Below are 24132 nucleotides of genomic sequence, written 5' to 3'. Positions count from 1 at the left end.
CAGGTTTTTCCAAAACAGTGAATGATCTTTTACATATTTAACATTTCTGTAACAAATTATCATTCACATGTTCACACAAAGGAATAACAAGGCAAAGTGCTTTCAGGATTGCATTGTCGAAAAAACAAAAGAGAAAAATGAATGGCTTGAGGTTTAGGTGATGGGGAATAGGGCCGCTCCTGTCCTAGACTAAACACGAGTGTGGTGAAGGGGATGTTTTCGGAGGGGGCCTGATCAGAAAACCTCAAACCTTTCACCTTGTCCTGTACCTCTTGTAGTCAAAGCTGAACGGACAATGTCAGGGCAGTGTGGAGACGCCTATGGAGCAGGATTTGGTTCAGAGTGGACAGATGGATTCGAAGGCATACAGCTTGAGGGGCTCAAATTCACCCTCGTACAGAAATTACAAATCCACCTTAGTATCTTTCCTGTAACAGCCTGTGGTATTATTACAAGTGCAGGGCAATCACTGGCCGACACAGAATGAGTCTGTAAACGATGAAATATTGTACACTACAGGGCTAGACAGGGATGTATACGCACACGAGGAACTGCAAAATAAAGAGATGTTAAAAAAAAAGCCAATGCAAAGTTACTGTGTTTATTTTCTAAAAGATGATTCTTCTGACCAGTCTCCACAGAATGTTAAAGGGGATAGACTATCATCATAATCTGCATCTTTACAATGTCTGGCTTCACATTCCAGTGGTATTTTGTCGTATAAATGCTTCTCATAAATATTTTTTCGTTGTCAAATAGACATATGCACATACAGCACAACCAAACACACTTTCAAAATGTACAACTACCATTGCTTATTATAAATCTGTATTCCTGTACTGCGATACCTTTTTTTCCATTCCGAACAGGTGAAAAGACAAACAATACTCAAGGTCGCAAAACAAGGAGGTAGGAGAAATGCTACTGAAAAAACACAGCACGTGATGCTAACATGATCATTTACTTAAAGAATCGGGAGATGCACCAGGCTTTGGCTCAACCTCTTGAACCATACTGGTGATGAAGCTGCTATTCCAGCCAGCATCTCAGGAGTGGCATGTAACAACTGTGAAGTTTAAGAGTTTCACCTTTGTATTATAAAACAATGTGCAATATTGAGTTGACCACCAAATTCAGATATCACCAGCTTTCCCCAAAGCTCCTGGTGCTGACTGGGGTAGCAGTTGTGGTAATGTAATAACAGAAGAAATCTCAAAAGTCAGCACGGCCATACAAAACTTTAAATCGTGTCTTACTCCTATACTCCCAGACTGGTCATTTTTTAAATTGGCTAATTTCAGAGTAACGTCATTGGTCCTGTTGTCATCACAGGTCTAGAGACCATGCTGCTGGTGAAGGCATTGACTCCTTTACACACAGTAGAGTAGTATATTTGCAGATTTGTAAATGAGGTAATCAGCGTTAGGCTAAATAGGGAACCCTGTCATTGACACACATGCCCACTTCATTCACCAGCAAAGTGAAACATTTTCCCTCAATCAGTGGGACCGGACTGTGGAAAACGAAATCAACTTTGGAATGTTGGATTAGCAAACCAACGTTTTTTTTTTTTTTTTTTAAGGTTTTATTTACTTTTTTTTTAGTGAAGGTGCACTGTGAAACTATTTGATTGTAACTCATCACATGCCCTGATTCAGTCCTACCCATGACAAGAGCTCTGTTGTATTTCCCATAGTAAGCCACTCACAGTAAAACAATCGACCCATTACCTATCATCACTTAGATTTGCAATGAATTAAGGCTGCCTCAGCAGCAGATTGATGTCTGCTTTAAGTCCAGTTGTGAGAGGATTGTTAACTTGTGAGCTGCAATGAGGTGGCAACATATACACTTAAGCAGACCAAGCATAAAAAGCAAAAAGGGAATACCATTTCTAATGACACAAAACATGCAATACACACCCTTTCCTACAGTAGGGTAACTCCTAATAGCACATTCAAGGGGGCTCCAATGGGGCTAGTTCTCTGATATGGCTCTGCTTTAGAATAATAAAGCCTCGTGGGAGACAACTTCCTTAGCAGGCACGTCTATAAGATGCTCCATCAGAAGACTGCTGCCTGTTTTCTTGAACATTTGTTTTCCTTTGTGTAAATACGTCACCCCTCACCCCCCAAGACACATCCTCTGCTGGTGAAAACAAACGGCACTTTCAAGGGGAATGTTTCTCTAAAACCACAATCACAGGACCTCCAAGTAACAAATTCTGAAAACACATAGGCTATACAGTAGATATAAATCTCTGGAGTTTAACTGTACAAGCTTTAGGCTACACGCTGAGAAGGGGAGGGACACATAACAACCCTTTAATGCTTAACATTGAAAACAAATAAGGCATTTCATATTTCCTTTTAACCGCATACATCACTGACAGCAGGTCTAAATATTTTTGAGAAAACATTTCATTCAAGGAAGAAGAGGATGCATATACACATCTACACATGCAAATGAACGTGTCTACCGGCTAGAAACCAGAAGGCCAAACTACAATACCATCAAAGTCCATCCATAAAAAGAAGAAAAACAGCACCTACTCAAATTGATCGGTCAAACTTGTGCACGGTTCTTTTCTCTGAGCAGGCAGCGTTTAAAGTTGGATTTTGATCACAGTTTTAAGAATGAAATACCACACAGTCCACTATCAAATGCCACCTCTCTGAAAACAAAGAGGACAACTTGAAATTCTTCATTTGCTACAGACATGTGACTTTTGGTGTTAACAAAAAGGGCATATTAAATAATATCTTATTCAACTGAGGAAGCAAAGATAAACAAAAGGTTATTGCACTTGTATACTTTGTCTATTTCAACCGAGGTCAGCTTTAGAGAAGATTCATGCCTTAATGTTGTAGTAAGACAACAAATGTTACATCACTTCTATAGTATGATCACACTGTTATTAACACTGCACACAGCTACTACTGCGATCCTACTTTTACTCAGTTCACTCTAGGCAACACAAAACAATCTTCACAATTAATTTGCAACACAGTCACAACAAACAGTCTGTCTAAACTTGATCTCGAACACAGGTACAGCATCGTTCCACGACTTGGTTTGTATTGTGAAGTTACTAATCGTCCAACACCAGAGAGTTGAGAACAAGAATCAGTCCTTTCTACAGTTAGTGTGTTACTGACAATCAAACTATGTTTTCTGTGCTCGGAGGAGGACTCGGATGGTTTTCCTCATATCTTTGCCTAAATTTGGTTTCTAGGCTCCTTCACTCCTTAGTGCTGGGAGCCCACTAAGCCCCGAGGTGCCTTCTTTGGATTTGTGCTTTCGTACTGTTGTTCCCCATGCATTCAATATTTGATGTGCCCAAAATCGCATCAGTCATGTGCAATTTACTCTGCCGCCCAAAGGGAGTGCTCAGCCACTGGTAATGCATCATGAAATCCAGAATAGTACAAGAGTTATTTAGGCTTTTTTTTTTTAATAACCCAGATCACATAGGGTTGAACTAATCGTGCTCAGAGGTGAGAGAGAGCCTATCCGCTGTAGTTGTATATGTTCAGTGTAATTTCTTTTTCCCATTATAAGGCTTCTGGGAAATACAAATGGAAGACCGTACTTTTCGGTAGTACAAATAAAAGGCACCATGCCACCACTGTGCTCCATATTACACAGGTCCTCTTGGTGGGGGGAGGGATAAAAAAACCAAGTGTTCAGGCAGGGAAGGCGGTCAAACTAGCATTAGTCATACAATAAAATGGTACTGTTTTGACTTACAGAGGTAAAGGTTAATAGCTACCTTCATGTCACACACACTTAAATTAGACTGTACCCTTCACCCCATTCGACTTGCACCAGATAACAGACTGATCTGTTGATTGTAATGAAGGGAAACATGATCTACAATGTAACTATGCGTTTGTGGACAAAAACAAAAGGACCTTGTGCATGTTTCGATTTTGACATGCATATTTTGAAAAGTCACACACACTGTAGAGAGAGAGCGAACTACAAGACTGGCGCCGGGAAAACAAGGGGAACAAAATCACAGAGGATCAATGTAAGCCCTGTCACGCAAAGAATCACCGATGAGGTAAAAATGCAGGTCCAATAAAAAGTACAAGGTGCAGCTGGCTGCTCCTTTGTAAGGTGGAAAACAAGACATCTGCCAACACTAATCTAACACTTCCACATAGATGCATCTCTGATTTAGGCTGGTTTAAGCAGAATTACACTACCCACAACAAAATGGATCACAAGTTGTTTTTTTTTTCTTTTTGTTTTTTACTCTTTGTTAGCATAGCTGTACAAGCATTTTGTGTAAGAATTTCCATTCCATCTGAATATTTTTGAGGTACACTACCTTCATCCCCAGTGTCATTTGGCCCTAGATAACAGAGAAGCCAAAGTTGATTGTTTAAAAGTGAATTCTGAATCATTTCATTCACAGTGGCAAATATGGCAATATCCTAACAATCTCTCCACCATGGCAACCTTGAGCTATGTGCTACCTCAACTGATTTGTGTGCTTCTCGACACCCATGCGTCTGCAACATCACAACCACACAGCGTAACTCTACAGGTGATGGAACCCATCAGGTACTGCCAGGCGTCGTTTCCATTTTTCAGCTTTTAAGGCAAAAGGCTCAACAGTGGATCAGAGCTGAATTGAAATTTGCCATTTACTTCAAGTAGGAATTGAGACATCCATTGAGGCAAATCAATTCTATACTGTATATACCATGCTGCTTGTTTTTTTTTTGTTTTTTTTTGGACATCAAAATCTTTTTTTTTCCTGTTAACACATGTATTATAAACCATTCTGTTTAAGAAACACACAACCTAGGGACTGCTTTGCCAATACCAAAGGTACCAACTATACTCTCCAAAAATGTCCAATTATAAAAGACTTCTACCAACACCAAATTTAACAGAACACTTGCATTTAAATACTAATATCCCATGCAAATATTTAGTTTTTCTTTGACTATTATCATTGGCAAAAAGACGTGCAGCTCCAAACAGAAAACTGTAATAATCCTGCCTACTTCTGAATATGTTACTGACCAAGTAAATATGATTTATATCTAAAGGCAAATAAAGGTTTCTATGGCACTAAATGGGTGTAGCTTAGGTGCATTTTTGTCAAATATAGGCTATTTATGAGTATGTGTGATCATATCTACTGTAGACCTTTTCATCCCTCTTGTTTTACTGTACGGTAAGGCATTCTCAACGGAGTTCATCTGATCTCGTCCTCTGTTTACCTTGTAGGCTACACTCTGCACAAATATGCATGTCTAGAGAAGAGTGATATTACACAACAGCAGGCCTATACTCCAACAATAATGCCAAAAGAAAAGCGACCTATCCAGACCCTTAATGCAGGAAGACTACTACACATACTGTATAATATGCAGAGAATAAGGTTATTACATGCTACCTGTATAATCATATTTACTCTTGACAAATGAAGAGCAACAGTTTAAAGTCAGGAGAAAGCAACTTGTCCTGGTCTAAACTGACTCGACATTCATTTCAGTGAGAAAATTCATGGCTCAGATTTGATGGTCAGACTGTAAACATATGCATAAATCCATTGCTGCTTTACTAAGAGGTTTTCCCCTCTTGACACATTTTGGCAAACAGGCCTTATTTGTGACCAAAGATTATAACATTTAACCTGCATTTTAATCTTCCATTGGCATTTATGCTATGATTTACTGAATTGGCCTAAATGGATGGCAGTGCAATACTTGTGCTGCACACTATTACACACACTCACTATTGCTACAGTTGGACCTTTCATTGCTTTCTGACTCCAGATATACTGTATATGCTCCATTTGTTTGTTAACTATATCAAAATTGTGATGTAGCTCCATGTACAATCACTGATACAAATTAAAAACAACAGCAACAAAAAAAAGAAAACAAAGCATGTATAAGAATACTGTTGTACAACAAAAGGATTCAGTTACAACTTGAATAGTTGCATGGGGCTCCATTTACTGGTCAGATAAAGACATCATAAGAGAGAAGGATCCCTGCCTGAATAGACTGGTCTGACAGCACCTGCAGATGGCAGAGAGAGTATACAGAGCGTCTGAGGAGCCTGCCTGAGGTGTCTGCTGAATCACTGGGCTGACTTTAAGCGACTTGGGCCAGAGTCTGTAGTATTAACAACAGGCTGGGTACTGTAACCTTGTCACATTGTTGGGCTGGTTGCCCAGAAACAGTAACACACACACAAAAAGAAAAAAAAAAAGTCAGTGGGCAGTGGACACTGTCCCGAAGTGCTTAGAGACACTTTTTTAAAATAATGCATTGTTAAGAGTACAATTTTGTTGCAGCCTTTGCTTATGTTTTGCAACCCTACCTTCCTGTATTAGGCAGCAACACACATGCATGTAAACATAAGAACATACATTACATCTGCTCTATTTTACACACTTAGAACCTGAATGTACTAAAGTGCGTGCTTGTCTATCTAATTAAGTGCTGTGGGAGTAGGGTTAAAAAGGAATTCAATTATGGAACATCTCATCAAAAAATGTAGACATAATCATCCTGCTGAGATCTGATTAAATTGTCTGCTGCTTCAGTACAGATCCTGAGATTACAAAAAATTATGTACCTATCCCTAATATCAATAACAATAATTGTTAGTAGTACAGCTGTCCTGAAAATTATCAGTTGATCAAAAGAACAGAGGCTGGGGTCACCAATTAGCTCCATTTCATTTCAGCCACTTATTGAGGTCAAGTGAAATGCCAAGTATGAATCTATGACGCTGAGAAATCGCTGCTTTGAAATGGACTTAATGTCAGTTTTAGCAAGTCGAGTAAAAAACAGGGAAGTGACAGACTTTTTGTTGCAGGGGTACTGAAAGCAAAGCCTAGTCTAGGTCCTCATCTCTCATCCAGTCAACTAATGTGTGCAATTGTGCCACTTCATTACCAGTGAAGTTCTCACACCAATGAAAACAATCTGACTCAGTGTAATCTAACCACCAGCAGATGGTTTGAACAAACAAAATGACAAAATAGCATAGATATAACATCTAAAAGTCACAAACAGCTCTAGTGGTCCAATACAATCATCTTTAGTATGCTTAGTACCAGAAATGGGATGAGGAGACAACAAAATATACAAAAAAAAAAAACCCAAACAAACAAACAAAAAAAGCACATATTTGGATATCTGCTATTCCTGAAGTCTAAACAGTGGGTATTGGCCTAAGCAAAGATCCCTCTCCTGTTCCTCTCAGCCCTATTTGCTTCTCTAAGGGTTATCAACTCCATGGCCACTGATGAAGCCGGGACACAAAGATATGTCAGGCAATGTTTTTCCACTCGGTACTATGGTGCAATTGTGGTTCCATGTTGTTGCTATCATATAGATGGAATGATAACTCAGTCTCAGGGCTAGTCATACTCTGCCATTACACAATCCAACTGAAACGGTGTGTTACGGAAGGCATGGGTCAAAAGGCATTTCATGAGATGCCATAAAGGCAATCCAGTGCATTTGTCTTGACACTGACAGTAAAATGCCCGGCACAAACAGAGCCATTCGTTTAGTCTTTAGGTTATTTTTCATGAGATAATAAAAACTAAAAAATAGAGAAATCAAAAAACACATTCCAGGGAAACAAAAAGCCCTTGTGACAGTGATTGTCTATTCAATAACATTAAATGAAAAGGCCAAAAGAAAATATTGCTTGAAAACTGCCCAATAAAAAAAACAGCAGACAATACTCTTACCTTTCAGCTATAACTGATCAGAGCTGACCACTGAGAAGTTGAGATATAAGCTATTAGATGTTTAAGACTAGTTCTCCAGCTCCAAGAAATACTACTTTTAGTGCGAGCTTGTGAAAAACCACAATGCTGATGGCCGGGTCAACTTCAGAAACAATAAAAACGAATATGTCTTTAATGCCTAAACAACAAAAGCGGCCTGCTAATTCCTTTCCAAAAAAAAAAACCCCAAAACAAAACAAACACTGTAAAAGGGATGGGAAATAAATTGAAATGGCTTGTTCATTTATGTGCTCAGATATATGATGCTTCGATGAGGTGTTGTTGGCAGATATTACTAGTAAAGCCTTCATCTAGAAATAAACAAGGCCTCAGTCAGTCACTATCCTACAGTAGTTCTCTAGTCCTACAAAAAGAGAACGTTAGGCCTATGGACCCTGGGTGAAGATGAAGCAGCTGCTAAACGAGTTGACGAGGTATATCAAGATCTATTGTCTTTCTCTATACAGTACAGTTCATCTCAAATAAATAATTTATAGCCATAGTAGTGTTGATCAACTTTGGTCATAACTTATATGCTTAGAAACATTCTAGCTTAACAAACACTTATTTAGCATCTTTTAAAAATGAGGCCAGCGTTAAGAACAGACCGATGTTACAACGCCGACCCCGCACATAGCCCTCCTTTGGAAGGAGGCATGCCAACGCTTTCAGCAGCACTACCAGATTCTCTTAAAATGCCAAACAACTCTAGGCTGTACAATTAAAGTACACTATGGAATTAACATCTTTGTGACCCTTGTCCAAATTTCGGATTGTACTGTAGTACACAAGCATTGCACTCTTAAGCAAACGTCAGATTTTCCCTTGTGTGGTTCCTTCATAAAAATTTAGGCTAATGGATAATTAAAAACAAAAACAAGAAAGAAAATAACAATAATAAAAAAAAATAACTGATTATTCTTTTGGGAAGGCTGTATGTTCCTCTACAAGGTCACCACAACTGATTACCAATGATATGACGTTTCTATTGGACAATATGAGTAGAAACACTAGGATACAGAGATTTTCATGCTCTTAGATGTTGGTTATATAATTATGTCAACATGGTTTTAAAGGGTTAAATGATTTCGAGATGGCCAGATTGCTAGCGTTTGTTTTGAATGCCACACTTCATCTGAGTGACCTTGTAGAGCAATCCACCTCTACATGTTAAGCACTACTAGGAGATGGAGGAATGGGATCTAATTGCATATTAGGTTTGACTGCACCTCAAGAGAAGACCAAACACTCACGCATACACAGACGCACACAAACATACATACACAGAGAACAGACATGTGGGTGGGTGCTCTCCTGGTCCTCTGGGCCATGTTAAAGGGAGCCGTCCCTTGGTGATAATGATGGTGATTAGCAGCTGACTGAGCAGGGCGCGGGACCTCACTCAGACAGACACCCGTCCAGGCCAACCGGTGCACCATGACGATCTTTGACGTAGCCGTTGTGGAGGCCATTGCTGGGCAGGGGGGCGCAGGCAGCCGTGATGCCGCAGTGCTTCAGCAAGTTGAGACCCGGGGAGGGGGAGACAGTGGGAGAGGAGCAGGAGCAGGAGGAAGGGTCCCGCTGGGGAAAAGGCTTCATGGTAGAGAGGATCAGAGCCAGGCAGTCGGCCACGTCCTTGTTGGGAGCACAGGCCAAAGCTGGGGTGTGGCCTGTTGCACAACACGTACACGTTAGCAACTAGCTGGTGAACATGTAGGAGCATTTCTCAGCTGAAGAGTCAAGAGTCAGATTTTTCTCTCAGAGATGACAGAAACCAAAAACAGAGCAAGCAGAAAGAAAACCCAGACATTGTGAATAAGGTCATGTCATTTAGTTTCATAGAGCAGACAAATGGCTTTTTCAGCTGCCGACTCCAATGAGTTTAGACGTGCATGAACTCACAGAAGACTCTTTAAAATCTGTGCTTTCATCTTATTTCAACACAGTGTTAACATACACAAGTCTGACTACTGAATAGACCGTCCATACCAAGCAAGACAGGAAAGTACTATCAAAAATGTAAATATGGTGCGTGGAAGAAAATTTGTATCTTATAGTAAATAAACTAAAAACGCACGAGGCGCTTTCATTATAGATTATTCTTATGGATGATCTAACTCACTTTCAGCTCATCCATTCTGATTATAGATACAGTGCTAACAGAGTTTAGGAGCTCCTCACCTTCCTCATCCACAGCCAGCACAGTGGCTCCTCTACTCAGCAGTGCCTGCACCACTGTAGCCAGGCCATTACGTGCTGCAAGATGGAGGGGCCTGCAGGAGCGTGAGGGACAGACAGAGACAGCATTGAAGAGAGTCATCCTGCATTACTGAAATTACTACAAAAAAAATAAAAAATTTAAAAACACAATAATGGGACAAACATTTCAAATCCTTATAAATATAAAAGTGCTTTTGTTAAAATGCAGGCACACAAATCTTTACATTATAAAACAACAACAAAACTTTTCTTTGTTTCCTCATTTGTTAACCTAAAATTCTAAAAAGGCTCCCACATTTGCAGAGCACTGTTGGTGGCGTTGACGAGTGTGGGACTATGGATCTCTCCCACAATCAGCAGGGCACACATCTCATGAGCCTAAGGAATGAAACAGAAAACAATCAGGAAGAAAGTCCTTCTGTCTGTTGGAATCGTCTCGTGTTCACAGAAGGTATATCACATTACACACAGTTTACCATAAAATATGGTTTAGATAAGAGACACTGTACTTGCTGAAGTACTCCAGTTCCTTCTAATGAACATGCTTAGCACAGCACAGCAGAGTTTTGACCTTAGGGTCTTGTGATTTTCTTGTGATGTGTACCTTGCTGCAGGCCAGGTGTAGGGCAGTGTTCCTGTTCTCATCCAGCAGTGTCAGGTCAGCCTTGGCCCGGTGAAGGAGGATGGCTGGCAAACATTAAGACACAAAGACATTTATTTCCTGTGACTACGGATGTCCCAGTCTGACAGCTATTGTCAGGAGATGCATAACAGGCCTACTCAAGCCCAGAGTGTGAAGAAAAAAACAAACATCTTCAAAACATTTGAAACAAGCCAAAGATGTAAGACTTACCCACGGTGCCACTGTGCCCCTTATCAGCAGCTACCATTAGAGCAGAGCGTCCATTTTTGTCCACTGCATTGATCTCTGCCCCATGGCGAAGCACCAGCTGAAGTCCTGCGACATCCTCTGCAAATGCAGCAGCGTGCAATGGGGTCCTACAGGCACATGCACACACGCAGTCCAACCAATTACTGTATGACCACAGCATTCAGAGCCTGCGTAAGGCTTTAAGTGAAAAGCTTCAAGGCTGATCATTTGAGACAAAAAGAACACATGCAGGTAACAATACAAACTCTACAGTGATGAAAAACACATCTCGTCTATGCCTCCAGATGTCTTTAGGGACTTCATGTTAAATGCTTTCTTTCTGAATCACAGCTATTCCAAAATAACATAGCCAAGTCTGTTGTTTGCAGCCTCACCTTCCTTTGGCATCTCTGGTGTTAATCATGTGGACCCCAGCAGACTCCAGCAGCCTCTCTGCAGCACCGCTGTGACCATTCATCCTGCAAGTTCATGATTTAAAGTTACCTAATGGGTGTTTTCTTTGAGTCAAAGCAACTTGTTCTGACACACAAGACGAGCACTTAGGTCAAGTTCATACTCACAGAGCACAGTGCAGGGGGGTGAAAGGGTTTCCCTCTTCATGGAAAAATGTTTTAAATTCAAGTAAAACCTCCAAACAGTCTTCATGCCCTGAGAACAAACACACTTAGCACTTTATACACACAGATGTTAAAGTAATTCATCGTGACACTTAGGTTTGTGGATTAGCCGTTTCCAGTCGATTGAACTCAGCAAACCTTTGTAAGCAGCCCAGTGTAATGGGGTATATTGTTTGTTGTCCAGCAGTTTATCTTGTGGGTCTGTTGCCATGGCGGCCTGCATCAGACTGGCCAGGATCTCTGTGTGGCCTCTGGATGCAGCATAGTGCAGCGGTGTCCTACCCTGGGCGTCCCGACACAGTGCAGAAGCTTTGTGCTCCAGCAGGGCTGTCACACAGTCATCATGGCCCAACGCCGCCTGAGTAAAGACCAGGCGAGATGAGACAGACTCCACTGAGCTTAACTACTTATTTTAAACAGAGAAGAAATGTTCCTTCGCATTTCTCTGTTATGTACTCCACTACCTGGACACAGCAGTATTAATTAAATCTAGGCTACTTTCCTAGACAGGGGCCGAGACATTTACTAAATTATATATTAATTGAAAAATGTCAATAATTGAACATTGTTTTAATCTACGACTTAAATGAGAGTCCTAGCATGTCTTGGTAACTGTTTCTCTGATTCCTAAGGCCTCTTAACAGATGGTGCCAACCATTCTGACTAAACTACTACATTTAAAAAGGAAAATCAAGGTGAAACATACATATGACGCTCTAAAGCACACCTTTACAGGTGTAAGCATAAAGGTGCGTACCACAGTAGCTATTATTACCTGGATGGAGACAGGAGCGACTTAAATACCTGTGTAGAGCCACGAATGCTCAAAATATTTGCCATTTACATTGACCATTATCGTGATCAGATAATTCTGATACATAATATAATCAATCATTTACACATTTTAAAATAACTTGGTGTACAGGGTATTATTTTTAACTCTGAAAACATTCTAATTTTATTGGTGCACTGCTGAGTCCCTGTCTAAGTAGCCAGCAATGTGTCTGCACCCTGTGCACCCTCTTATGCACACGCATATTACTGCCTTGATCCAGCACCTTTAAAATGGCGAACTGTTGACTTAGACCAGCGTTCTGACATGGGACTGTACGCCTGGCACTGGGTGAAAGATAGGGGCCTTAGGTCGTCTACTGTAAATGTCATTTGTGTTGACATTTACTGTACTGCTACTGTAGCCACGTCCAGTGAGCGACTTACCCCTCTGTGCAAAGCTGTACTCCCCCTCTTGTCCTTGGCAAATGGGACAGCACCCTTCTCCAACAGGAAGTGGACGCAGTCAGTGTGACCTCCCAGAACAGCGAGCATCAGAGGGGTCCTGAAAGGAAAACAAGGAACAATAAAGACGTGTTCTTCCAATGTACTTTCACTAGTCAAATTCACATTTGGCACCGAGATGTTTTTCAAAGCCTTTCAGAGAAACCGACTCACTGGCCGTATTTGTCTGCCACATTGGTGAGATCCCCCTCTTCTCCATAATCAATCATCAGGCGCAGGCAATCTGAGTGACCATTAGCAGCTGGCATGAAACAAGGTACAGAATTTAAAGATGTATGTATAGTCTCTTAAACAGAAAACTAACCATCAGAGACAATGCTATAAAGTGAAAACAACTGTTACCCGCAACATGAATTGGAGTCCACATGAGGTGGTTGTCATTGAGGAGGCAGGAGGCCCCCTGAGCCAACAGCACCTCCACACAGCGGGCAAAGCCTTTCTGGGCAGCCAAGTAGAGCACAGAACGGCCTGCAGCGTCTTGCATGTCCACATAAGCTGCAGTCTCTGTCAGCACACGCAGCGCCTGCCAGTGGCCCTTATCAGCCTGAGGGAACAGAGGGGGTCAGCCACAGCTCTACATTTAGGCAAGATGAATAGGCCAGTATCCAAGAGATGATTGTGAAACTTACAGCGAGATGCAGTGGACTGACTGGAATGCTGCTTTCTATGTCTCCTAGTGCATTAAAGGACATCTCCAAGAGCTAAAGAAATAAGTTACAACAGTGGGATTTAATTGGATGTACAGAGGAGGGCAGGAGGGCTTTCAGTAACATTGTATGCATCTCTTTTCACCACATCAACAAGTACACAATCCAAAATGTCACACTATTATGTGATTGCTTGGTCTAGAAAACATCAGTAAACAGTGAAAAATGTCAAGCACAATGTCTTAAAACCTAGGGTTATGTCATCGGGCACATGGTTTTATGCAACCTACAGACCAAAACTCCCAAGATTCAATGCACTACAATGTAAAATACAGAACAGCAGCAAATTCTCACATTTGAGAACCTGGAAACAGAATTACTGCTACTTTTGCTTGAAAAATAACTAACAATTAATCTTATTATCAAAATAGCTGCCATTTAATATTGTCTTGAAAGACTACTGGAGTAGTCCACTAATTGTTGCAGCTCTAATGTATGTGCTAAATTGTGTTAAACATTGAATTAAAATTAAACAGAAGAACACACCAGCTCCAGGTTCTGTTTGTTGCCATGGTATGCTGCATAGTGAACAGCACTGTAACCCCTTGAGTTGACCATCGATGGATCAGCACCACTGTCCAGAAGATGCTCCAAGCAGCTGTTATTAAAAAGAGTGTAAAGAGGGGATAGAGAGTAACAGTATTTAATCCAAGGGCCTTTAGGTACAAATGATGTTCACAAACTTATTCAGTTTGAATCTTAACTCTTAATCCTATTGTCAGATGCAGGACAGGGAGGACGACAATAAATAAACTCACAAGTACGACTCCTTCGCCTCATCTTCATCATTCTGATGGTTCCCAGGAAAATGGCGATCAGCTCTGGAAAGAACAAGGAACAATAACTTTTCTTGAGGTCAGTTTAACACACGCATCACTGCTCACTCCGGAGGGTGTCATCTAGATAGTTTCACTGCTGTCTAAGGTTTTGTCATCCTGAGCAGCAAATGTGATCTGAGCATCGACACAAATATTCAAATGAAGCCATAAAACCACTGGCTCTAAGTAAATCAGAGAAAACACAGACTACGTTCACATCACAGGCCTTAAAGCTCAACTCCGATGCTCATTTTCAGGTTTTGACATGCATCTGACTGTGTGTGAAAACCACTGAGGTCCTGAACTGCCACGCACGTGCAGACTTAACTCAGTGTTTCTCATACATTGACATATTTGTTGCGGACCGCCACAATATCAGCAGTGACCAATCTTATTTCAATGAAGTGCCGCACATAGCGCATGTATCCGCTCAGTCCCAATGTGCCCTGCTTTCTCGTTCTCACACACACACGTGACAAACTGTCTGTGAACAGCTCCTCCCCCTGCGTTTGTTTTCGTAACACAACACAGTCAATCGTAGAGATGAAACTCTTAGCAAGCTAGTTAGGCCAGCTAAGCTAACATTAGAATACAGCTGTTGCTGATGGATGTATATGGATGTATATGGACCGCTCTGCAAGTGGATAAACTTAATGCTAGTTCATAAACGCTGACGCTGAATGTTTGTCCCCTCAGCCCAAGGGAATTTCAAAAAACACAAGTGGGAAAGCTGATCAGTCCAATCAGTGGGATTAGCGATCCTACTGATTCATGTCAAATATTTATTGGCTTCAACCATTTTAATACCGAGTCTAAATGGGGCCACAGATGTGGCCCGGATCTGATTTGAAAAAAATCTTATCTCATCCTGTTTGTGAATCTCACAGCCAATGTGTCAGCTTTTAAACAGTGTTCTGAAACAACAGCTGACTTTCTGCCAGATTTGAACAGAATCTGGTGGCTTGTTTTGCTTCTCCTGATTGAGAGCGAACACAGAAAAAGACCAATAAATTTTCAAACCTGCTAAAAGCTTGGGAGGCAGCAGAGTAGTGCAGGGGAGTACAGCCTGTCTGGTCAGGCTCATTGACCTCAGCGCCAGCGCTCACCAGGGTCACAGTGCACTGGTACCTCCCATTAGCAGCCGCATAGTGCAACGGTGTCCTATAGGCAGGATGCAAAGAGAGAGAACAAGGTTAGTAGGAATATTTGTTTATGCATCTAGAGAATGATGCCTAATTAGTTTTACAGCATTAAAAACAGACATCTAACGAGGACAAAGGGGAACTCACCTTCCCATTATGTCCCTCTTATTCAAGTCAGTACCGCTACTTAAAAGCAAGTTCAGACATTCAACATTTCTGCAAAGACAGACGACAGTGAGAGAAAACTAAGTAAGAGTGCAACATGTTAGGTCATTTTAATATTCCAGTGCCGAAGCCAATTCCCCATCTTACCCTCCAGAGGCAGCAGCGTGTAGACAGGTCCTCCCAAAGTTGTCAGGGGTGTTTATGTCAAACCCAGCTGATAGTACGTGCTCCTTACTCATAGATGAAACTATACTATACAGCTGACCTGTATGGTATCAAACAAACAGCTGTCCAAGTGCACTGTACATAAACACAGACGATAAGTGCATAGCAGTGTGCACATTTACTGATGAAAGACAAACCTGAGGAGAGTAGCTTGCGACAACAGTCTGAAAACCCGTACAGCACAGCTAAGTGCAAGGGGAACATTCCATGGATCCCACGTCTAGAAAAGCACAACGTCGCAGAACAAAATGTTAGAAACCAAAGAGTCAATATATAAAGTAATATAATCCAGTTTAAACTCTATTGTTTTATAGTATTAGGCATAGACAGTAATGCTCCTTTGTATTAAAGGCTGTATTTTACTATTTTTACACCCTAATGACACTAATGTATTAATCAGCAATAGAGCTTAAGGCTTTTCCGGTACCTGGCCGTGTCTGCTCCGTTGGTCATCAGAGTGCTGATCAGCAGTTCATGGCCGTACTTAGCAGCAACATGGAGAGGAGTATTGCCATACTTATCCACACAATCAATTTCCCCACCTGATGGAAACAGGGAGTGAATCAAAGACTCATTAGGAGGAGCGAACAGCCTGCAACCTATTCTCACAGGTCATTGAGACAACACGGTCGTCTGTACCATTTTGGATGAGAATCTGAGAGCGGGTGAAGCGTCCGTGAATGGCTGCCATGTGCAGGGGGCTCTTCCCTTCTTTGCTCTGTAAAGCACAGAAAAAAAAACAAACATCTTTTTCATCTAAAATGTGGTGAACAGATCAGGACAGGAGATTTAGATTTTACTAGCTTATGAGACAAAAATCAAATTAACAGACACCTGAAGTAACAGGTTTCATGTTACTACAATGATCAGAAAAACAGCAGACTATACGTGTTTATGTGGGGGGTGCATGTAAGCTGCAACTACAGTGATTGATTTTATGTTAATCCTTTCATTTTTAAGATGTTTTCTTTCTCACACTCCACCTTTCTACACATACTATGCCAATGTTTCTGGCAGCTAAATGTGTGGATGAGATAAGTTCTCCACCCCTGCACATGTATATGAAAGTGTTTCTATAGGCAGGAATAGTGTACATCATCTTTATTCTTTCTCCATTTCCACCCCCATATGTTGATTTAATTAGTACAACAGCTACTATCCAAACACCCACCCGCCTATCTATCTTTAAGTCTGTGGTGGAAAATACGCACCATGTCCAACAGATTACAGTTCCAAACTCAAATAAACGTGTTGCACTTTGTCTCTACTTTTTGATGAAGTGAATATAAACACTTTATTGTCATCACATTACATGATTATTAACAACAAAAATACTAATATGATCAGCTGCACAGTCATTTCATACCTGCTGGTTGACATCTGCCCCATTATTGACCAGCAACTCCATTTTTTGCCCAGCACCTCCAGACACGGGGCCCCGTTGGTGGAGACGGCAGCCAGGTGCAGGGGGGTGTAGCCACACCTGTTGGGTTGATTAACATTAGCTCCATGGTTCACCAACTCGGTAGCCACCGCCTCCTGCCCCATGTAGCAAGCCACATGGAGTGCAGTGTTTCCAAAGCCATTGGGCTCATCAATCTGCCAGTAAAACACAAATGGGACACGATCAGACTGTACAAGGCCCTGAGAGGAAGGAAAAGCTGGAAATCTTAAAATATGTCTCTCTTGATCATACTTCAGTGGCCTATAATAAAAGCCTATTGACATTTGCCATTTAATATATCAAAACAGAACAGACTAATCTGGCTAATTTAGAAATATATATATATATATAAAAATGGAAGTAAAAAAATAATAATAATTTGCCTCTGCACCCATCCTCAGTAGGTACTTTACAATTTCAATGTGACCACTTGCAGCAGCAGCATGGAGAGGTGTGTAGCCCTGCTTATCCTTGCAGCTCTTGTCTGCACTGCGGGACACCAGCAGCTTCACAACCTCCACATGCCCTACAGGAAACACAGACAGGAGAAAACATGTCAGAATTATCTCTAGTAAATAACTTTATACTGTGAATATATATATAAAAATGTAAGTAAAAAAATAATAATAATTTGCCTCTGCACCCATCCTCAGTAGGTACTTTACAATTTCAATGTGACCACTTGCAGCAGCAGCATGGAGAGGTGTGTAGCCCTGCTTATCCTTGCAGCTCTTGTCTGCACTGCGGGACACCAGCAGCTTCACAACCTCCACATGCCCTACAGGAAACACAGACAGGAGAAAACATGTCAGAATTATCTCTAGTAAATAACTTTATACTGTGAAGACTCATCCATCTCTTCATGTTAGTAGAACTGGCCATAAACAACAGGAGGACCTTACTACTATCTGACAACAGTCATCTGTACTGTGCAGCAGTAGCGAGAAAGTGAAACTTGCTTACCCAAGTAAGCAGCATAATGGATAGGTTGTCTCTCCTTCTTATCAATGGCACTCAGGTTGGCCCCTTTGTTCAGCAGCAGCTTCACCATCTATAAAACAAATACATAAAATTGTAGAGGAACCATGCTTAGGTTCTTGTTACTTGAGAAAATCTCAAAAAGAAAAAAGTAAATAAGTCAAGTCTCACCTCCGGGAACCCGCTCTGAGCCGCATGGTGCAAGGCAGTTCTGCCAGTACGATCTGCCATGTTCAGGTTGCTCTGCTGGGTTAGCAGGGCCTCTGCACAGCGTGTAGAACGGTTGGCAGCAGCCACATGCAGCGGTGTCTGCCAGAACTTGTCTCGTGCATTTGCCTCTGCTCCACGCCTCAGCAGCAGACCCACTGCCCTCTGGGAAAAAAGGATGCAATTGCAAGAGCTTAAAGCATAGACTGCATCTGTGATTTACTGTATTTCCCTCAGTCAGTGCAATGTTTTGGTGCATAAACAGGGCTCCAAACTGCAAGTGATCAGTTGCATTTTACAACCAAATTCATTTATAACATAATAATAATCATCTTTATTGGCCAAGTATGTTACACACAAGGAATTTGTTTCCGGTACAGAACCAATGGCAGCCATCTGCGGCGCCAAATCAACCGATGGCTCTAACCATCGGAGGCAAAGTGCATCTGACTTTTTCAAAGGTGGCACTGGGTGCAACTGCAAAGTACGCAGGTTATTCATGAATGACTGCTCTCACTGTAGAAACGGTGAACAGACGTAACAATCTATGCAATACTGTCATCACAACATTTCTGTCAGTTGCACATCTCACGAGGCAGACTTCCAGCCACACTAACTCCGAGTCACGCGCCATCCCTGGACCCATTGTTTACGCTTCGAGTCCGTCTTTTCCTGTGACACATCTGAAATGTAACCGCCACAGACAGCTGCTTAAATCAGGTTGATCACCTGTTAGCCTATTTATGTGTTGGGAACTTTAATTAATAAATCCATAGATATAAATGCTGCCGATTCCTTGTTGACGAGCTACATGAAAACTATTTTTGTCCAATATATTTCTGATGTCAAGTCAGCCTGGGAAAGACCATGCTCTCCTCCTGCTGACAGAGCTGTTCTGACAAAAGATGCTGCAAGGAGTCAGTATAGACTGAACAGTTTAAAGTTGCGCATACATTCACGTCTAGTGAAGTTAGTAGCGGCTGAAACCCACCATCAAGTCCTTCTTTAATTAGTAGGCTACTCGTAACTTTAGCTCAGAAATGAGCTGGCACTAGCCAAGCTAGTGAAAGAGGTGAACTGTGCATGAAGTCCAACACAGACATCGCAAAAGAGCAGAAATTCTTCAGGACAAAAAAGGGCTACAAATACATCACATACACAAACAGCAAAGCATGTGGCCAATGCATTGGTTTATACTTGAGTTGAAATATCATAGCCTAATCATCACTGTCACAATCAGTGTTACCATTACCATCATGTTGCTTCCTAGGCTATAGAGCACTACGGCGACTACATAAAAAGAGCTGGTAAGTTATTTCAGAAGTGAGCTATAGAGCACTACGGCGACTACATAAGAGCTGGAAAGTTATTTCAGAAGTGATTTTTTTTCCATTTACTGTGTTCTGTAAATCTCCCTCTCAGAATTTCATTATATAGACTAAGCACACTGGATGATAAGTTTATTTAAAATAATCTGGAAAAAATATAGATCAATTTGCATTACGATGTAAAACAGAGGTGGTGCCACCAAACCTGGCAGTGGTGCAACCATCTGAGCGAGTCTGGAGCCCTAATAAATCTAAATGAATTCTATAATGCCCTGGGTGAACACAAAATAGAATTACAGGATGAAGTCATGTGACAGCTAATTACTCACTAATTACTACTGTGAAACAGCAAAAGGATATAAGCTATAACTTACTTCATTCCTGGAAGCAGCTGCCCTGTGCAACGGGGTCAACCACACATGGTCTTTAGCATTCACACTGGCACCTGACAGAAAAACGTTTTTAGTGGTCACATGGATGTTTGCAGGTGATGTGGTACAATGCTACACAGTGAACTGACAGTTCGGATCTCCGTCCTGGTGGTAGATAAAGTGCACCACACTTCTCTAAAGCAGAGCTATCAGAAATGTTTGCAGCTCCCTCACCTGATTCAATGAGGAGGTCCATTATATGGACGTCTCCCACACAGGCAGCAGCATGAAGTGGCGTACGGCGCTCTTGGTCCTGCAAGATAAACACATCATCCATCAAATGGAAAATGGCGTCATGTTTGATTAATAGTCTTTTCAACATAGCAACGTGTTTGCATTGTAAATAAATGTAACTGTTACTTCACACATACCAGTGCATTGACATCCTCCTTTTTGTGCAATAATAGTTTAACCTCTTCAGCATTACGATTGAAGATGGCCTGGACCAGAGGAGGCTGCAATACAGAAATTCCAGACAAGTTATTACGACGATAACGTTACATTAAATGACATTTTCACTGATCCGGAGCGGCACTAAGCTGTGGCTTCCCAGAGCACGTCCATTCTTCGTTAATGCCACTAACTATTCAGTAAAGCTGTTAAATGTGCTATCACGATGTCAAACGTTTTATTTAGTGGTTTTTTTTTTTGTTGCTCTAAATATGTCAATGCGATTTCTGGCTCGCACCAGCAAATACACTAAGCCCTGGCTGGGGCCTATAGGCCCCTTTCTCACCACTTACGTCAGCTAGCTAAGCGGCTCGAGCTAGCTGCTGCTGAAGAGCTGGCTGTGACCCAAAGCAGGGCCTAGACAAGAGCACCGCAACATATGCGTTCACGTACAAACACCGAGCACTGCAAAAACCAATGAATTATATCACTGCGATGCCCTTATCCGCTTCAGCAAACATGTACGACCAATACGCCAAATATGAAAACAAGTCGTTCAGCGAATAAGACGTAGCATAGTATGTTGCGCACAAGAGCAGGTCTTTCCCAGCAAATAGACTGCGCCACTGCACAAACACGGAGCTCTTGCTTCTAGCATACCTGTTCTGCAATGTTGAGTACTCCCATCTCCCAAACTCAGCCAGGACGGAGCTCCTTCATGAGGATTAAACTTCGAGGTATATTGCAGTACGCTACTGTATCCACTTCTCAGACTACACCCATAGCTGGTTGCAAACAGAAATGCGGTCTTGATCTGTCACTGTTGTTGTCCAACGTCTGGTTTGACGATACTGGCTACGACTGTGCTGGTCCGCCTACAGGCGTGGCGGTCTGTTTTGTCCTTCTCCGGTGAAATGGCGTCATCGTGTGGCACAAAACTGTATAGCAGGGGAAGACGTGAATGAAGCCGTTTGTCAGGTCAAGAGCAAGGTTTATCCGCACGAATGTTATTGTTATCTGTCTTATCTCATACGTTTAGAGTCTATGGAGCATGGAAACCAACAAAGTTAGCAACCACTTTAATAGGTACACTAAGGTAAGATTGTATGCAATTCATTGCAGCACTTCTGCCTTAACATCTGTGTTTATGAAGCTCAAAATATTTCAGTTTTGTTGAGGTGTTCCTAATGTTATGACCCTCTCATGTATGTAGCTGGGGAGGACAAAAATATAGGGGCACCTCTAAGTATAATATACAACAACAGTGCACCACCACCTTTAACTGTGACCTCAATAATAAACATATCATTGAATTTGTACATTTATGACAATTTCACCAAACACTGAAACATTCTGAGCTTGATAAACACAGATGTTAAGATGGAAATGTTGCATTGAATTACATACAATTGTACAGGTATATCTAATAACATGGCCGGTGAGTGTATGTTCACAAGCAGCACTTCATCAGAGCGTCATGTGATTTTCTTTCTTTTTCCATTAAAATATAATGTAGCCCAATCTCTTTTTTCAAAGATCATTGTATTTGTCATTTTATTTACACAAATAATATCAGATTATATTTAAAGATATATATTGTGGAGAAAGATGCCCCTTGGAGAATTTCCCCCTAACCATAGGCAGACCTTGCCCCAGATGTGATTTTTCAGGTATTTCACAAGCCCAGTTTATATTTAGTTCCAAACAGCTATCTAGCTAACTCTCCCTATGAATCTCTTTGTGATGTGAGGGTGTGTTTCTATGTCCCCCCCTTGTTATAACTTACAAATCATTAAATTCTAACAAGGACAAATGGGATCAGGTTACCTCACAATCCTGTGTTGGACAGAAATAAGCAACAGAAACTGGTAGGGTGTACTTTTTAAAACAGCCACCATTAAGGCAGGCGACACATAACATTTACTTTACTGATATTTGGTGGCCACAGGTCTCCCCCACCTTCCCCTACTTAACAAACATTCCATAAACATTGTAACAGATAAATAAATACAATAATGCTTTTGTATTAGCTAACGTGTTTTCAGCAGCTCACCTGAATTTGTCAACTACGCGAAGGGCGGCGCTAATGCAACAATTCCTGGATACCGACGCGCCATAAAAACCTAAAAGAAGAGGAAGAGGGGAAGTTCACCTCCGACACAGTTGGGGGCAGCATTTCCCCTACATAGCTGTTGCGCTAAACTGAAGTCCAACAAACAGAGGAGAGGAAGGAGCCAATGATCAGTTTGTCCCACCGGCGTTTTATTCCGTTAGCGGCAGAAGGTCGTCCGTATTTAGATGGTAATCGACAATACTCCAAACAAAAATTAACCAAAGTTATTGAATGTAGTTGCAATTGGGGGGCTGCAGACGTGGAGTGATGTGAGTACTGCTGAAAACAAGAGAAACGCGGCTATACGTCGCGTTTGTTCGGGCTCGTAATGCAGCTGCGCTAGCTAGGTTAGCTAACGTTAGCACTTGACTACAGTAGACTAACTAACTACGTGAATGGACTGCTAAAAACGACAGGCGACGTCGCTGAAGTGAAGATAACGTTAGTCGGCACGCCGGTGAATGCTCAGGTATTTTCGCAGGTCAGAATTAAGTAACGCTACGTGTGAAATTATATAACCGGACTAAAGCAGGGGTTTTGGCCTGGATCCGTGAACCCCTCTGTCCTCGGTCTTGAACCAGACCCCCGGCTCAGATTCTCAAACCAAGGAACCCTAGTTCTTGAGCTGAGTGTCTGGTTTGATGGCAGCCACGGCTTATGCCCGGCGATTACCCATGGGTGTCCGGACATTCAGTGACTTTCTCCATATTGCCACTATAGGCTCACCTCGTTCATGTCGTACAGCGGTACCAAGAGCATGCCTGCGGCAAAACATCAGGTGAGTATGTCATGGCGGTACTGTAATGATACTCGGCTAGTCCTGCACAGTATATTGTGACTGAACGTGTCTCCTTGGTATTGAATGGTATAACGTTACAGTTATATGCAAAGTCTGGGTAACCCTGGGTGTATTACATATTGTGTTGGTTTTGAAGTGGAGTGAAGTAAGTATAGTCCGTGCGTCAAACAAACATTTCCTCAAATGCTGTTGCACTGTTTAATTATATAATTCATTAAAGAGAATAACACCCAGCTAAGTCAGTACTTAGGTTCCGAAAGTAGATCCTAAATATGCAGCCTAAAATATCTAAGAACTTGTAGTGATCTACAGGAAGAGTGGCTGAAAATCCCTAAGTCAAGAATAGAAAGACTTAGTTTTCTAAGTACTGACTTGTACATGCCACAGTTACTGCTTGCTAATCATGCCATTAATGAGGAATAATTAAATAATGTTGAACTGGTACAGTACTTGTCAAAGCTTATTTCAGCGGATACAGACCATATATTGTAGTGATGCACCGAAATGAAAATTCTGGGCCGAAACCGAAAATTTAGGATGCACTTGGCCGAAAACCGAAACGAAACCGAAAATGGCTTCTTTT

General features: G+C 41.6%; 2 protein-coding genes across 3 annotated transcripts in view; one reads left to right on the top strand and one right to left on the bottom strand.

Moving 5' to 3' along the window:
• Window positions 1-1561: 1561 nt before the first annotated feature.
• On the bottom strand, window positions 1562-22756 carry ankrd52a (ankyrin repeat domain 52a). Its single transcript, XM_020617805.1, is given in 30 exon segments — window positions 1562-9447; window positions 9959-10050; window positions 10293-10375; window positions 10602-10684; window positions 10851-10996; window positions 11264-11347; window positions 11450-11537; window positions 11645-11864; window positions 12725-12842; window positions 12956-13043; window positions 13145-13346; window positions 13432-13503; window positions 13996-14107; window positions 14268-14330; window positions 15348-15488; window positions 15617-15685; window positions 15782-15899; window positions 15997-16079; window positions 16287-16401; window positions 16499-16577; window positions 17226-17282; window positions 17285-17458; window positions 17939-18081; window positions 18267-18354; window positions 18453-18653; window positions 20191-20261; window positions 20422-20500; window positions 20619-20702; window positions 21298-21575; window positions 22691-22756. Coding segments are annotated over 29 exon segments (3252 nt in total). The 5' UTR covers window positions 21325-21575; window positions 22691-22756; the 3' UTR covers window positions 1562-9175.
• Window positions 22757-22784: 28 nt separating this feature from the next.
• The window catches only part of coq10a (coenzyme Q10A), a 5297-nt gene continuing 3949 nt past the window's right edge, over window positions 22785-24132 (top strand). The window contains exons 1-2 of one of the 2 annotated variants that reach the window (XM_020617804.1): window positions 22785-22938; window positions 23471-23528. In XM_020617804.1, the coding sequence (XP_020473460.1) occupies window positions 22875-22938; window positions 23471-23528 (122 nt within the window). In that variant the 5' untranslated portion in view covers window positions 22785-22874. Of the gene's footprint in view, window positions 23529-24132 lie in introns of both variants that reach the window. The other variant, XM_020617803.1, reaches the window with a different exon arrangement.

The sequence above is a fragment of the Monopterus albus genome, unplaced genomic scaffold, assembly GCF_001952655.1.
Source record: "Monopterus albus unplaced genomic scaffold, M_albus_1.0 scaffold194.1, whole genome shotgun sequence".
Classification (NCBI taxonomy): Eukaryota; Metazoa; Chordata; class Actinopteri; order Synbranchiformes; family Synbranchidae; genus Monopterus; species Monopterus albus.
The sequence above is the reverse complement of the archived record's forward strand: the minus strand, read 5'-3'. Positions and strand labels throughout refer to the sequence as shown.